General features: G+C 34.6%; 2 protein-coding genes across 2 annotated transcripts; one reads left to right on the forward strand and one right to left on the reverse strand.

The window, feature by feature from the left end:
• Positions 1-1,249: 1,249 nt before the first annotated feature.
• Positions 1,250-10,945, reverse strand: LOC108371535 (centrosomal protein of 104 kDa). The gene is made up of 7 exons (XM_017627113.1): positions 10,916-10,945; positions 9,483-10,402; positions 6,649-6,763; positions 5,291-6,561; positions 1,644-1,789; positions 1,456-1,557; positions 1,250-1,389 (listed from the first exon to the last, which is right to left on the reverse strand). The coding sequence occupies exons 1-7, from the start codon at positions 10,943-10,945 to the stop codon at positions 1,250-1,252; spliced, it is 2,724 nt and encodes a 907-aa protein (XP_017482602.1).
• A 3,158-nt stretch (positions 10,946-14,103) lies between these two features.
• On the forward strand, positions 14,104-17,240 carry LOC108371538 (cytochrome b561 domain-containing protein 2). Its single transcript, XM_017627118.1, has 3 exons — positions 14,104-14,563; positions 16,552-16,744; positions 16,842-17,240. The coding sequence occupies exons 1-3, from the start codon at positions 14,360-14,362 to the stop codon at positions 17,150-17,152; spliced, it is 708 nt and encodes a 235-aa protein (XP_017482607.1). The 5' UTR covers positions 14,104-14,359; the 3' UTR covers positions 17,153-17,240.
• The last annotated feature ends 195 nt before the right edge of the window (positions 17,241-17,435 follow it).

The following is a 17,435-nucleotide window of genomic DNA, read 5'->3' on the forward strand; positions in this document are numbered from 1 at the left end:
TAGTTCTGGATGGGTTTTTTTCTTAACTTTGGACGTCTATTAGGCATATTGAAAACTTAACATTAAATACAATAAATATTGGTAAAAAAAAAGGCAAAATATAAAAAGCGTATACATGGCTTAAAAAAATAGGAACACAAATACCTTCTTTTTACTAAATATAATGATCAAAATGGAACTAATATTTATTATTTAACAGTAGTTCTAATAATTTACTATTTTGATATAAATATGTTTAACTAATAACTGGTTAAAGCATTATAAACACTTTAATACTAATTTAACTTTTCCTAAAGGAAGTTTGTAAGATTATTTTAGCTTTCGGAAACTAAGAAAAAAATATTTGATTTCGAACAGTCTTAAGAAGTATTTACTGAAATATTCCTCAAGCGTTATTGTTTTCTTTAAAATAAAAAAAAAAAAGTAAAAAATAAAAAATATAATTCGTAAAAAGTTCGACTACAATTGATTTGAAAAAAAAAAACTATTAAATTGCCGATAAATTTTCAATTTTTAGTATTAAGCATATATTCTTAAAAAAAAAAATCTTAAACTAAACTTCAAACATACGTATGTATACATATATTATGTATGTAGTATGTATATAAAACAATCTAGTAAGAAATGCATTGGTAAAAAATAGTAAATTCTTATAAAAGCGGCATTAATGCATTTTTAATGTTTCTTAGTGTTTAAAAAATTTTTTTTTCGTTATATTTATGCACAAATCCCTAGTAAATATGTGTACGTATGCGTTTAGGTAGTACGAGTATACATTCGTTATGTTTGTATGTAAATACTTATAAGAGTAGGTGTAACACATTTCTTTTAACGATTATTAAATCCGATGAATGAAGGCATTCAACGCATTCTAATGAATACGAAATATGTATCGTCATCTCTGCTTCCACATTTCTTTTATTTTCCGGCCAGAATTAAAGCCGCGGTCAGGCATTGCAAGCCAAATACTTTCAAGTAATTTTGCTATGAAAATTAAATTTTCATTTCTCATGCAAAATACAGAAAACGAACGTTTTGCCACTTTTTGGCAAATAATTTCGAATGGAAAACTTGCATAGCCGGGCGCAGTCTGTAGCCCGACTACCTCCCACAGTTTATAGTGATAGGTCCATTAAAGCAGAGACGAAATTTTTCTTTCTAATCTATAAACTACATAAGTATGTATGTAAGTACATATATTTTCTACTAAACATTATAGTCTGTTTTTTTTTTATACTAAACATTAAAGTTAGTTTGATTTTTTTGCACGTCGCCTTGTATTGCCAGGACAACCTGTCGAGCTCAGTAAATGTAATTTCCAACCACCATCCAATGGCAGGTGTACGTCATCATGACACAGTGGGCAACGAGCAGCGCCCGTTTTCAGTTCTGAAAAAAGTAAAATAAATTTTCTTTAAAATAGTTGATTTATTTTGTTAGATTTTCATTATTTACCTCGGCAGTAGTCCTCCATTTGATGTAAATCATACAACTGCTTGTGAACCGATTCTGTGCAGCGCTCACACATCACATAGCTGTCCTTTGCCTCACATTCCTCTGTGGATTTAAATTATCGATATATACATAGATATGCATATTTTTTAAAGTTATGCTCTACAGCCATGCGATTACAAAATACTCACTTGTCAGATGATAATTCATAGCCGCCACTTCTAGAACTTGGCTACATTGAGGGCACTTTGTTAGAAAAGGACATGACTTCCAGTAATGTCGATCCAATTGTGACTGATCGCTGCTACTGCAGCACCAATCGCAGAATGGGCAATGTCTGAAATACGGACCGTTGNAGCCGCCACTTCTAGAACTTGGCTACATTGAGGGCACTTTGTTAGAAAAGAACATGACTTCCAGTAATGTCGATCCAATTGTGACTGATCGCTGCTACTGCAGCACCAATCGCAGAATGGGCAATGTCTGAAATACGGACCGTTGTAGATAATAAATGTAATTAACAATTTCATAAGGATCAAATATCAAAAAGCTTGACGGTTATACATAGAATATATTTAGGATATATGCGAAGGAAAAGCCAATATTTCATTAAAAAATTTGCGCCACAGGTTTATCATGATCGATACTTACCGATATCAACGTAATATAATAAAACTGCGTTTTTAGTTTTTCTCTCTGGCGTCCGGACTTTTTTAAGGAATTTGAAATTTGAAAAATAGTAATACTTAAAAAATACTCAAAAAAAAAACAGTGCAATGTAGAAAAATAGAATAGGTATGTTATTAAAGAGAAAATTTTGTTGAATTAAAGCAGGTTCAGTTTTTTGGTGCATAAGGACGAGTAGGTATTGAAACTGGGTTTTTAAAATTGNCTTTTTTAAGGAATTTGAAATTTGAAAAATAGTAATACTTAAAAAATACTCAAAAAAAAAACAGTGCAATGTAGAAAAATAGAATAGGTATGTTATTAAAGAGAAAATTTTGTTGAATTAAAGCAGGTTCAGTTTTTTGGTGCATAAGGACGAGTAGGTATTGAAACTGGGTTTTTAAAATTGAATCCTTGAATATCGTTCAAATTTGGCAACAATTATTTAAAAAAAAAATTATGTGTTGTAAACTAATATACAATTCATTAGCTAAAAAAATAATAAAATTAATAAAAAAGGTACTTTCAATACCTATACGTCCTTGTAAACTAAACCATTTTAGTTTTTTTTAATTTTATAGAATTTTCTCTTTCATTCGGTATCCACATAGTTATTGTGCATAACACTGCTTTTTAAATAATTTTTAGCATTAATCATATTTTTGAAACCACAAAGTCCTTTTTAAAAAAATCCTGACGTCAAAGAGAAAAACTAAAAACGCAATTTTACTCTATTTGGCCCATAGTTTCGTGGTTTCTTAATTTTTTTGTCGCACGGTGTATTATTTCGTTATATTAATCGAATCAATTTCGTTATATTTATCGATGTCATAATCGATATATGTATGTATTTCTAATGTCATAATCATAGACCCGGACTTTTATAACTTTTATAATAAAAGTCGTAAGAAAAAAGTTCTTTGGACTTTTATTTTATTTGAAATAAAATAATCGGTCAATCAGGACTTTTATTTTTTTTAGCTCAATAATAACAATTAAACTTGGCCAAATATTTTTTAAGGCCGTAATGAAAGTCCTCTCCATATAATAAACAAACCGCTTATAAATTGATGCAAAATGTACATAGGTTCTTCCTAAAAATTTATAAGTTTCCGTATTAAATAAATTGGGGATATACACATTTATAAACTTTACTTTTCGTACTCAGAAAAAATGCCNGAATCCTTGAATATCGTTCAAATTTGGCAACAATTATTTAAAAAAAAAATATGTGTTGTAAACTAATATACAATTCATTAGCTAAAAAAATAATAAAATTAATAAAAAAGGTACTTTCAATACCTATTCGTCCTTGTAAACTAAACAATTTTAGTTTTTTTTTAATTTTATAGAATTTTCTCTTTCATTCGGTATCTATATAGTTATTGTGCATAACACTGATTTTTTAAATAATTTTTGGCATTAATTATATTTTTGAAACCACAAAGTCCTTTTTAAAAAAATCCTGACGTCAAAGAGAAAAACTAAAAACGGCACCGATTTGTTCGTAATTCGCATGGTAATTGGATCTGAATTACCACCAAATGAGCTAATTCGCTCTCAAAATTTTGTATGGCGAATTACGTTATTCCAAGGGTAATTGGAGTGCGCATTACGAATAAGAGAGCGAACTACGTAATTGGGGTGCTGTGGGAAAGCCGTATTATTAGATGCGTTCGACAAGTCAAAAATTTGTACTAGTCTTTCCAAATTTTTACTGGATGGCGTTCGATAACGACAAAAAAATATCCAACACAAAAAATTTAGAGAGCNTAGTTGCGTTCGACAAGTCAAAAATTTGTACTAGTCTTTCCAAATTTTTACTGGATGGCGTTCGATAACGACAAAAAAATATTCAACACACAAAAATTTAGAGAGAGAGCAAGCGTTCATTTTGATGCAAGAGAAGCGTTCATTTTGTACTGGCAAAATTTTAGTCAGCAAAAATTATCCAACACGAAAACATATGATCACAAAACATATGGTTGCAATTTTTGTAAACAAACAAAATTGCACTTTTCGAGTTTTGGTATTTATATGCTTTTTGGCTGCCTGCTATGTGACTTTATGATAGTGCCAACTAGTTTTTACTTCTAGAAATATTCCTGGCGAACATTGAACGTTCACTTTCCTTTTTTCTCTATGGAGGCAACATGAATTTCAGTTTGTTTACAAATAAAACATAAACAAAGTCAGCTGGTGTGTCTTCTTCTTCCGGTTTTTGCAAGTGATGGCTAATTTCCTGTTCGTCTACTTTTTTGCTTTTTCTTCTCTTTGGGAGAGAATTTTCGCTTACTCTCTTGATTTTGATTGTTGGCTGGTGTTGGCTAATTTTGTTATCGAACGCAACTATTTTCGGTCCCTGGTCATAATCGATGTACTAAGCGATATATATATATATATATATCGAAATAATTATCGATACCAATATATCTATTTGTTGATATGATTATCGTCATTACCCGTCAGTATCGCTAAATTTTAGGTTATAGTTTTTGTAAAAATTGTCGATATCAATTTTGTTATACAAACATAGTTCTCGATACTAATATCGATTCATTAGAGTTAACGCCATATTTATGGTTCTGTAGCCCGTTTCTGTAACTTTTCTCTACCGATTATTTCTCTACTGGTAGAGAAAATATGTCACTCTCACCTACTAATTAGCAGTAGAGAACAGGGTGGCGAATTCATATCTCAATTCGCCTTGGTAGAGAATTGTTACAGAAACGAGCTACTGGTTTTAAATGTATCGATAAAGTCTAGTAGTACTTAATAAAATTGTTAAACAGTGCCAAATTAAGCTCAATTCCAAGGTGTATTAAACAAGGTGGTGTTGGGGCGACAGCTGAGTTTTTCGCCGTGGAGGCCATTACGTCAAAATGATGTGTTTGTTGTAACTCATACCAATGACAGTATGGACATCAGCGTATAATTTGTTAGTGTAATTTTTTACTTATATACGGCCAACACCACCTTGTTAAATACGCCTTGCTCAATTCTATATCGGTGACAAACGATTTTTTACTGACAAATTTAAAATTTTTCATATATTTTTCCGTAAAAAGCACTGCGACAAAAATTTGTCATTGATACAGAATAGAGCCGTTAGTCAAAATAATCGGTTAGTTTTTGGAAAAAGTTCTAATAACGGTAAAGTTTTCGCACTTACATCAAGTCGGGTGGCTCCTCCAACGATTCAGAATTCGAATTAGAATTAGATCCTTTTCTAGAGTTGCTTGCCGATATCATGGAGCGCTTCAATTGTTCGTTATACTGCTGCTTGCCATTACAGTTGGCAAATGTGCCGCCACTGAAACCACCCGCACCACCAACAACACCACCACCGCCATCACTTCCATTACCGCCACCACCAGAGCTACCACCACTCGCATAACCATTTGTGCCGCCTAGCGCATGACCGCTCTTACTCTTTAAGATACGCGTCTCCGAGCGACGCATCGGACTAGATTGCGGATCGGGTGATTTTGTGCTGTACATATAACCATAAGGACTGCCACGACTATCGCTGCCACTACCAGCGCCACCGCCGCAGCTACTGGCGCCACCACTGCCCGTAGCATGCTGAAAGTGCTCCAATTCCGTACGGCCACGATGCGCAGGCGGTGATGTGGGATCGCTGGAATTGTGTGCCGAATATTTATTTGCCTCCAGCATCTCCTTTTTACGCTCCAAATCTAGCTTATCGAATTCGGTGAACAATTGTCGATAGAGCAGATTGCGCCTCGTTATATCATCGTCAGGTGGCAGCTGCTTGCGCACCAAACGCGGATTCACTTTGTACACCAACAACAGTATGCGTTCGGCCACTTTGCGTACCGGCTCAGCCGGATGATGTATGCCCGAACAGCCGCATTCGGAGAGGGCGCGACACGTCAGACCACTGTGCTTGTCTGTGCTAATGCCTTGGCTGAGCACCAGCTGTTCCAGCATTTGCATGCGACTGAGCGCCAGGCGTGGATGTGTGCCCGAACTGACGCTGCGCGAAAGCGCTGGCGCTACCAAATGCTGTTCAATCACCTCCGGACAGGCAGCTATGCTGAGTATAGTGTGTTGAGCGAGTGTATGAATGCGCGCTGATGGATCACCAGATTTGGCCAAGAGTTCGGGTAGCAAACGATCCACACAACGTGCCACCTCACTCTGGGACACGCGTCCAGGCACATATTCGAGAAAGAGCACGCGTACCGTTTCGGTGGCTTGACTAAAGACTGAGTAGACAGCATCACGAACGGCGCGGTGGAGAAGAAGTGCAGCGCTGCGCGCAACCTTATTCGGCCCAGCCGTACTCTCGCTACCCGAATTGCAGTTGGATTTGGTGTTTGTATTCGGTTGCTCAGGATCTATGCCTTTTAAGAAATTTCGCAAGCTTATTAAGCCATCTTCGCGATCTTGAAATTGTCTCGAATAGAATTGTTCAACCTGTAAAGGGCGTACAAAGTAGCAGATATTAGAAGACATTTTCTTTAGTAATTAAAAAAAAAAAAAAACAGTTTCGCTTTGCCTTACCATATCATTACCGAATACGAGGATAGGTAGTGCAGCCTGGCGACGTTCGCGATCATTTAAACGCGAACGCCCGCGATTGGGATCGGCTTCCAGTAGGGCTGTACCTTGGCATTCCCTTAAAAATTCATTAGTATTTGAACTGCAGTACGAGTATATGTGTGTGTGTGTGTGCATATGCGAATACATATGGCGGTTACATTCATATGTATGTACATATGTATAGTAAGTACGAGCACGTTGGCAACAAACAACGATACATATATGTATGTATGTAGGATTTTATTTGCACATAGAAAAATGCATTTTATATAAAAGAAAGAAAGAAGAAAGAACAGAAATCAACTAAAAGTACACCAAGATGTGATCTATGATATGTACATATATGTTACAATAGAAGTACATACTTTCATATGTATGTAGATGTTTATTTTTATATGTATGTATAGTAGATATGTATGCATGTAGATATAGGATCTACATACCCAGCAGTAAATTTAACTTAATTACAAGAAGAAGAAGAATAATATAAATATGTACACCTGGGCGGAGTAATTTGTTCGTAATAAAATTTACGAAGAAAGTGTATAACAAATTCAAATTCTGCGATTAATTCTAAGAAAAAATGGCGAACAAACTATAAATAAAAAATGGCGTTTGACCCTCCCAAATTTTCAAAAGAAAATGCAATATGTTGTATGAAGAAAATACAAAATATTTTAAATAAAAAATTAATTTCGTTCAGAAAAATTATATATCATGAGTTTCGTTTTCCCCGAACCGGTTCACTTTTCACTCTTGGTTTCCATGGTTTTACTATGGGCGGATGACAAATTTTCGGGTGAATTTTTTTTCAGGCGAAACTCAGGATAAGGCAGAATATGTACACAGATTTTTCTTTTGAAAATTAGGAGAGTCAAACGTCATTTTTGGTATATAGTTTGTTCGCCATTTTTGCTTAGAATCGAACGTAGACCTCGAATATATACTTCTTGCGAAATTAAACTTCTCCCCCTAATGTAAGTACTACGCGCAGGTTCTATAAAAGTTACATCGCCAAAGTTTTAAAAAGTTTACATCAGTTTGCAGCTACTTTGTTACAAAGTGGCTCACTTTTTACTGCCGGGTATAGACATAAATATTCGTATTTTCTCTTACATATATGATGAAATGATGATTCTAATGAAGATTAATCAACCAATCACCATGCAAAAAATATGCAACGAGCTAAAAATTATCAGTCAATGTCATTGTGGCTTATTAACATTTATTTTATTTATTTTTTTTATTGAGCTTTGTACCACTATTATTTTATTAGAAAAAATGGAAAAATCAACAAAGTCTAAGCGGTAAAAGTTAGAAAAGTTAGAAGTCTAGAAAACAAAGTATGATGAGGAGATGTAGTGATCTCCGAAATAGCTGCTATAACTTCTACCGCTTAGACTTTGTTGCTTTTTCCATTTTTCCTAATAATTAAAAAAAATAAATAAAAATTATCACATTTTATTTATTTTATAAATTTTCCTCACAGGGCACAGGCAGGCATTCAAAAACGGCCAAAAGTCAACTTTACAATTTAAATTTTTTATGATAATAGCCAAAACAGACAGTATTTAAGGTAACTGTTAGTAAAATATTAGAGCAATTGTCTCAATATTGTGGTCACAATTCCATTTTCATTAAAATAATTGTATTTGAAATTTACAAGTCCGGTATATAGTAAAATTCACTTTTTTCCAGAAAATATTTTGTTTTTTGTTTCTTACTAATAAGATGCAGTAAAATAAAAAAAATAATTGAACAACGTAATTCAAAAAGCCTTTGCTGAAAATAATTCGACAGTTTTTATTGAGTCAGGCATTAATTTTTATGCATTGCTGCAAAATATCCCTCAAAATGTGGAAACTACCCACAATCTGGCATCACTGGTTATATCAGAGACAAAGGATTCAATTTGTCACGATGGCTTGGATGATAAAGACGAGGTGGTGGAAGACTTTGTTATTGATGATGTGAACATCCATATTGACTTCAAGTCTAAATTGGCTGATTGGGCTAGAAAATACAAAATAGCCCCCTCTGCTAGCAGCANTGATTGGGCTAGAAAATACAAAATAGCAACCTCTGCTGTATCTGAGCTACTTGTTTTATTGCGGAGCGAAGGAAAAACTGTAAAAATGCCATTAAAATCGGGAACTGGTTTTTTCCATTTCAAATTTCAATTTTTCGTACAACTCAAAAACCGGTTTAGGAAAAGAAGAAAATAATCGAACACCCTAATATCGACCACCAGGTTGCTGCACTAATGAAATGTGTTCTTCTGTAATGGTCTTGCGATAATTACCTCCGTCTTGCCCAATACTCGGCAGCGTATTATTATTATTGATCCAGGAAAAATATTCACCCTGTTCTACAGCGTATTGGATTCTTTGTACAACCGGAAAATATTCGTCTCTGTATGACTGCTGACAAACGATTTATTTTTTTAACCGAAATGTCACAGTTTTTTTTTGTCCGTAGGGTAACAAAAAATATACATTCTACCTATAATAGCACACTTATTTACATACATATGTACGTGTGTGAATATTGTATGTGATCTTAAAAGACTCAAAATAGGTTAACTACTCAAGCTATGATACAGGGTCTTCTTATTCATGATAAGCTTAAAAACGTAGCTATCTACAAACTAAGTGACCCACATGACGGATGGAGATTTTCTACAATTATCTATGCATAAGTACACTACTTTTACCGGTATCCGGTTTTACCATATTTTTACGCTATCGCACTATTTATACCGTATTATACCATCACTACAACACCATTAAACTTACTGTCTCAACGTTGGTATTGCACGTTCTTCGTAGTCTTCATAAGAATTACGTGGTGCACTCTTATTCCTGCGACGCAACGAACCTTGTCGGCTAGACATTGGCGAGCTGTGTCGACTTGGACTTCGCCCTTTCCCTAATTTTGGTGAAATTGGTATGTCGTCGTGTGATTTGCGCAGTGCTGCATTTGATTGTAGTGACACGGAGTCGTTGGCATTGTGTTGTGCTGCAGCAGCTGTTGCTGAATGGACGCCTCCAACACGGCTCGAACAACAACCATCTGTTGAGGAGCGATCATCTTGCAGACTCTTTGGGCTCATTGTGCTTGTTTGATAGTGCGCTTCCGCTAGCGCTTGTGCGACATCTTGTAAGCTAGGCGCTGGTGGTAATATCGGTTTGCTGGCATACACTTCGCACGCCATGTCATTGGAAGCGTTCAAGCCATCCGCTTCCAATAAATCTTGCACCAACAAATGCTTCAATACAAGCGCCTTGTACATTTCGATTTGTTCCTTTCGCAACTTGGCTGTGGTGAAATCCTCCTGTTGCACCGCTTGCCGCTTAGCGAGCGCGTAACGGCCCAACCGCTCGCCAGCGGTACGCAACGATGTCATACACAACTTTAGCTTGCGTGCATATTCGAAGCGTTCCGCGCCCACCGCTTGCAATTTCTTCTCTTCCATTTCGCGTATTATCTCCGCTATGGACTCCTCGACATACATGGAAAAGAGCAAATCATCGCAAATAGACACCAACGTTGGTTCGGCGGTGCCAGCGTTAGCGCCTGTTTGAGCAGCTACGTCCGCGTTGCTCGACTCATTGCTCGACGTTGCCGCACCGTTGCTTCCAGCAGGTAACTGTGCTTGTGAATCCAGCTGCGCGCCACCATCCAACTCTACAGTAGCAACATTCTTATTCAATTCCTCNATACCGAAAAAACATACCACTGTTTTTTATCTTAAAATCAATAACAAGTTCCTAAAAAGCCATTTTTCTGGGAAGTGCACTTCGTAATTTCGGCGATGAAGTAATGCAAAAGAGTTCGCTAATTGGAATGATTGTTGCCAAACTCAAAATGAACTAGCGGATGCTTAATTTTTTTTTTTTTTAATTTGTTGACATTTGCGAGCTCTATTTTTTACGTGACTACTTAATAACCTAGGAAGCAAGTAGTACTGAAAGGAGTGAATCGACCACTCCCATGACAGCTTCCAGTTAAATTCGCCCTCTCGCTACAGAAGAAATAGGCAGAAGTAGTAAAATTTAATTTCATAATTCGGAAATACTTCCGTTTTCCTGCAGGGATACCTACTGGAAGAGCACAAAAAGAGCGTTCGTAAACTGTCTGAGAGAATAGTCAACATTTATGCAGTTGGTACTAATTATGAACACATCGAAAACGACATCACCACACACGACATTAAGGTTTTATCTACATAATCTAAACGCCTTGTCGACGGCGACATGATTTTTTTTGAACGCGGCAGCGGCACATGAATTTGTTTGAGTTTACATTTGAGCTACATTTTTGGCTAGTCGCAATGTTGGCGTATCGTCGCCAAAATAATTATCTACATAAGAGTACGTGTTAAAATAATTTGACAGCTGTGGTCCGTAGCCCATCGTTTCCAATGTGTTTCAAGCTTGAAGCTACAGCAGAGTTGTTGAGTTGGCGGCAAAGTGGGCATAAACAAAAGCAGAATGTAGAATAAAAAGAACAACGTTACCTAAAATAAATGTATGTGGATTAGGGCGGATCAATTTCTTTTCTACATCGTCCCTTGCATATTCGCTACATCCCTTGCACCATGGCTCCAAAGTCGATTCCGAGCCTGCGAAATTTTAAAAGCAGCTATCTTTAATTAATACAAAGTTAAAAACTTTGCTTTGGGGACCCTCACACTCCTTCAAGCCCCCGGGATGTACCTCTTTTCTAGGCTGCTCGCATAGATGAGGGTGAGCTAGCGGTGGGGTAGCAAATTTTTAAATTTTGGAAAAATCTATGCAAATTCACTACAATTGTAGCAAAGTAGCCACGCTGTATATCTGTGTGAAAAATTTATTATTTGTTAACTTACAATAAAGAAGGAAACCTGAAAAACTTTTTGTTTCCAAAGTAAAAATGAATTCCAAAACAATGTTATGAAATGCTACCACTCTCATTTCTCAATGGCTTTGACAAAGTATAGGCATCTCATCGCTTTAACATCGAGAAACGAGTACTGAATTAAAGAAGCGAAAGCATATTTCTTAATTCCAAATCAAGGTTTTTAGCAACAGTTGATTATTTGGATTAGAAATGCTTTCNACAAAAGCAGAATGTAGAATAAAAAGAACAACGTTACCTAAAATAAATGTGTGTGGAATTTTTTGCCACGTACCTCAAACTTTTCCTACAGGCATACACCCACTTACATACCTGTATACATATACATATATGTATATAGTTCCTATTTGCTCTTGCACTCTTAAAATTGCCATAATCTCCATACTTTAGTTCCACTTAATGACAGGGATGGAAAAGTGGGTACAATTGTACCTTTTTCCGACTTTTTCGAAGCAAAAGGTACATTCGGTACACTGAGCTCAATTTAGGTACAATTAGACGATGGCCAAATAAATATCCATATTTAAGACTACGTTGCTCGCGAAAAAAAAAATTTAGGAAAATTTTCGTAAGCAAGGAACAACAAGAAATCTTTGCAAAGTGGCCAAGTTCCAAGAACAGTGAAAAACTCCTCCCCTTTTGAGGGATTTCTAGCAAAGTGGCTACACTGCATGCGTGTCAATTTCAATTGTGAATGAGTTGAAAGTGCGGAATAATATAATTAAAGGCGGAAATATCTGTAATCTGAATGTACTCTGGCGGGAATTTATTCTTGCAACGATGAGTAAGAAAGTCAAATTTTGAGTNGTTGATTATTTGGATTAGAAATGCTTTCGAATTTTTTGCCACGTACCTCAAACTTTTCCTACAGGCATACACCCACTTACATACCTGTATACATATACATATATGTATATAGTTCCTATTTGCTCTTGCACTCTTAAAATTGCCATAATCTCCATACTTTAGTTCCACTTAATGACAGGGATGGAAAAGTGGGTACAATTGTACCTTTTTCCGACTTTTTCGAAGCAAAAGGTACATTCGGTACACTGAGCTCAGTTTAGGTACAATTAGACGAAGGCCAAATAAATATCCATATTTAAGACTACGTTGCTCGCTAAAAAAAAAATTTTGGAAAATTTTCGTAAGCAAGGAACAACAAGAAATCTTTGCAAAGTGGCCAAGTTCCAAGAACAGTGAAAAACTCCTCCCCTTTTGAGGGATTTCTAGCAAAGTGGCTACACTGCATGCGTGTCAATTTCAATTGTGAATGAGTTGAAAGTGCGGAATAATATAATTAAAGGCGGAAATATCTGTAATCTGAATATACTCTGGCGGGAATTTATTCTTGCAACGATGAGTAAGAAACTCAAATTTTGAGAAAAATTTAGCTCAAGTTCGGCTGCCCACGAAGTACCACTAATAATACCCAATTGTTCATTTTACCATTTCTAATAATAGCACGTTTTCTATGGATCCCCTATTGCATTTTTTGAGAGTCTTAAGGGTCCTATAAGAAATAGTTAATAAAATAAAGCGGTTAAATAAACAATTGGATAATATTATTGAAAGTCTCCAAAAGAAAAACGAAGTTTTCCGATCGAAAGCTTTGAGTGCTTTGAGCGACCCCAAAAAATTTTTTTTATTTGCAAATAAAAACAATTTTTTCGGTATATGTAGTACAATCCTAGAGAGTGAGAGCATTAAAATTCCAACTTTACTTTTATATGGATCACCCCAATGTACATATATACATATATCTTTATTGAAGTTTTATGAACAGGGAACGGAATTTTAGGACCTAAAAACGTATAAAAAAGGCAAAATAAAATAATGAAATAGGTTGGAAAAGGCAAAATAAAATATCGAAATAGGCAGGAAAGGCACTAGAAATAGCAAAAAAGGCAAAATAAGGCACTAAACAAAGACAAGAACTTAAAAATTGCATTAGTTTACAAAACAAATGTTCAACGGACGCCACTACATATCCAATTCCTATATAGAATTGCTTGCTTATCCGAAAATCGAGTTAACTTTTTATACTATGGATACGTTTTCGAGATATTTTCAGGTGTACATGGGGAATGAGTAACATTCTTCCCTATTATCAGGAATAAGGACTTTTTCCTCGCTATAATCACTTTATAAAAGGTACACTAGGCAAAAAAGGCAATATCACATGTGTATATATAGAATCTGGGAAAGCTAAATCGTGGTCATTCTTAATCGAATATACTCTAGCTCTTTAGCAGAAAAAAGGCAATTTCCATAAAATCCGTTCCCTGTTTATGAATATTAATTGATATATTAATCACATTCTTGTTAATGCAAATAATGTATAAATTTATTAAATTGTTACCAATTGTCTGAAAGTAATAGAAAAAGGCAAAAAAATCGTGAGTTACTTTTTAGGTACATTTGACAGCAAAAAGGTACATTTCTATTATCAAATTAGGTACAGTTTGAAATTTCGATTTTCCATCCCTGCTTAATGAAACAGCTGAGCAAGAAACAAGCATATTTTTAAACAGATATACATACATATGTACATATATACTTGCTTATCAATGGCCTGCCACACAACAAACGCGTTAGTAACGCTCCAAGCACACAGTGGGTTTAGTCATACGGAATAATAAGCTGTAGATACATTCAAAACTAGTAACTCTCAACGAAAATAGAAAAACTTACATACATATATTAGCTGCAAGTGCTTCAAGTGGTTCTTCAAAATTATAACTTGCTGAATCAGCGAAAACCAAAGTCGAAAATGGCTACTTCAAATACAAAATTGACAAATTCGGAGGCTGCGTCCATTGGGAGAACGCTCCTCTCCATATGGTTACAGATACAAAGTATACTGAATAGTATCAATCACATATTGATCGGACTGATTGCCATCTATTTCACGGCGCTGGGACGTAGCCTGAACTTTCAGAATACAGCCATGCATGCCTTGCTCAGTGTCATCGGGGTATGTATGTATGATCAATTAATAAATGTATGTTTGAACATACGATGTGTAAAAAATATAGATTGTGAGAGCTCAGTAGATTTCAGAGCAGGAACCGGCAATCAAGAGAGCATATGTTTGCTTACCTTTGATCGGTAATAACTCGCTTATTTGGCGTATCTTATCGTGCTTCATTAGCTTTGGGGTATTTATTTACTTATGTGTGTTTGTACATATGCAGGTATATAATATGTATCGACATAAGCCTGTTACAATTTTAATGAAGTTTTTAGTATATATATTTTTTTTTATTAAGCATGAGAACTCAGTTTGCAAATTGAAATAACGTAGTAAAGAGAATAGCCGTTTCTATCAAAATAATTAAAAAATTTTAGTCGTATTTTGTATTCTAAGGGTCAGTTTTTCAGTGCCAGTTTAAACTTAGATTAAGTAAGCTGAGTTTAAATTGAACAGCTGGCTGGCATTTGATTGGCTGATCTTAGATTAAACCAGCCAGATCGGGCGTTTAAATTTAGTTTAAACCACGGCCGTGCACTGAAAAACTGGCCCTAGGCATCTCAGTTTAACCTATTTTTAACATAGTTTTCAAAATACGACTATCTTCAAGTTGCTGAGTTTCATGAAAACATTTTTTTGATACTTTTATGTTAAATTACGTAGACAAAACTTACAAAACTTTTTGATCTGAAAAACGTTAGAATTTATCAATGAAATGGGAAGCTAGAGGCAAAAACAGTTGGAGTAATTAATAATTGTTTCACTTTAATTTCTTTCTATGTAGTGTAGAAGTCGATAGATAGTCGATATATCGAAAAATTAAACTAGATAATTATCGGTATATTTGTTCAGATAATTATCGATATAATTATGAATATGCATACATATGTGTAGGGGTCTTTATCGATATATTTATTGATGTGAATATCGATATATTTATTGAGATAATTATTGATAGATATACATGAGTATTTTTCGATATCCTTTCAACATACATACACTGCCGGCGAAAAGTATTGGCACAGCAAATTTTTTACAATATATGCCAAAAAAATGTCTTATATTTTTTTTTAAATATGGTTCATTTTACAACAAAAAAAAATAAAAGTATAATTCGTAAACTTTGTGCAAAACTCGCGATAATTCAGCAAATATTTATACAAATTAAAAGTTAACTTTTTAATCAGATTTTTTTGAATTTGTTTGAGTATGCAGTTTCGCAGCCCATTAAATTCTAGTAAAAAAATGCAAGTTCGGAGCTTGTCAAAAAGTTTTGGTAATATTTGTTTTTGTTGAAGTTGTTTTGCGTTTTTCCATATAAAGTATTTTCGAAAATTTTTTTTTGTATGGAAGAAACTGCGGGGAAAAAATTGGAAAAAATCAGCGGTAATACTTAGCTACTTAAAACTTGTACTTTATTATAAAATTGATTTGGCTACAAATCTGCATAATCAAAAAAAAATTCTAAAAAATCTGATTAAAAAGTTGAAAATTTGCGTCTACATATCGAAACTTTCTTCAAAGGTGTACTAATTCAATATTTATATTATCAATGTAACTAAATTAAATTTTTCAAATTGGTGGCAACCTGCTTCAATAATATGTTCGACAGTAAATATTCTTAAACCTCTTTTATTTAACACCAGTATTGTAAAATGAAAAAAAAAAATCAAAGAGGTGGCAACCCCCTTCAAAAATATTTTCGGCAGTAAAGTTTCCTAAGCCTCTTTAGTTTGATACCCATATTGCAATATTTAATTAAACTAAAATTTTCAAACAGGTGGCAACGTTCCACAAAAATTTTTTCGGCCATATTGCAATATGTATTTAATTTAACTCTCTAATTTTTTTCCTTTTACATTTTAAGTTAGACCTCAAGAAATACATCGGACCGTTTTGACAAACATCAAAAATTACACTTATTGACCATTAATATGTTCTATAATCGCTAACAAAATAGATTTTTTTCCATTATGTTTGTAAATAATTAGTACCACGTATTAATGGCTGAAGCTTTGATGTCCCATTATGCCGTCAATTTTGTTACGAATCGCTTCTCTCATCGCACCAAATCAAAAATTCATGGCATACTGCAACTGGTGGGTGGCGCAATGGTATTGCTAGGTGCTTTCAGTAAAATCTCGCAGACAGAAGTGCATTTTACCACATGGCATGGCAAAATCGGTAAGTCAAGTTTGTGGCAAAAAGCAGCCAACTATGTTTGGGAGTAAAAACATATTTAAATGCCAGAATTCAAATTACACATTTTCGCAATTTCCAGGTCTTGCCGCTAACTTTATGTGCTTCGCCAGTATTACCGGTGGCATCGTCAACTATTTTCAACCGAAATTCGTACACAAAATTTATAGTCCCGCAGAGGTGAAGTATAGACATAATCTTTTTGGTATGGTCACTTTTACACTCGGCATGCTGACAATCTTCCTCGGCTATCGCACGAAATTCGCTTACAAATATATGGATCCTGAATTTATTGTTGCCATAAGTTTAGCCACTGTTTTAGTTTATACTTTTACAATGATAGCACCATTTCGATCATTTTTAGATAAGCGTAAGTACAGAAGGCGGAGTTGAAAATAATTTTTTAAGATTTGTAAAAGTGCAATTAGTGTAATGTACCTGGGAGTTATTAATAAAAGATGGTTATTTATTTAAAAAAAAATGGATATAAGCTATAATAAATTTAAATCTTTGTATCCGTTCGATAGCTTTGTTAGGGTACTAGAGTACAATTTAATAAGTTCAATTTTTAGGATACAAAATCCAAATTTGAAATTTCATAAAAATTGCGTTGATTTTTGGGAGTTGTTTTGTTGAAGACGTTTCGCATTTTCTCCATACAAAGTATTTTCGAAAT

This window comes from Rhagoletis zephyria, unplaced genomic scaffold (genome assembly GCF_001687245.7).
Source record: "Rhagoletis zephyria isolate East Lansing unplaced genomic scaffold, Rhagoletis_zephyria_1.1 Rzeph_scaffold_05048, whole genome shotgun sequence".
Lineage (NCBI taxonomy): Eukaryota > Metazoa > Arthropoda > Insecta > Diptera > Tephritidae > Rhagoletis > Rhagoletis zephyria.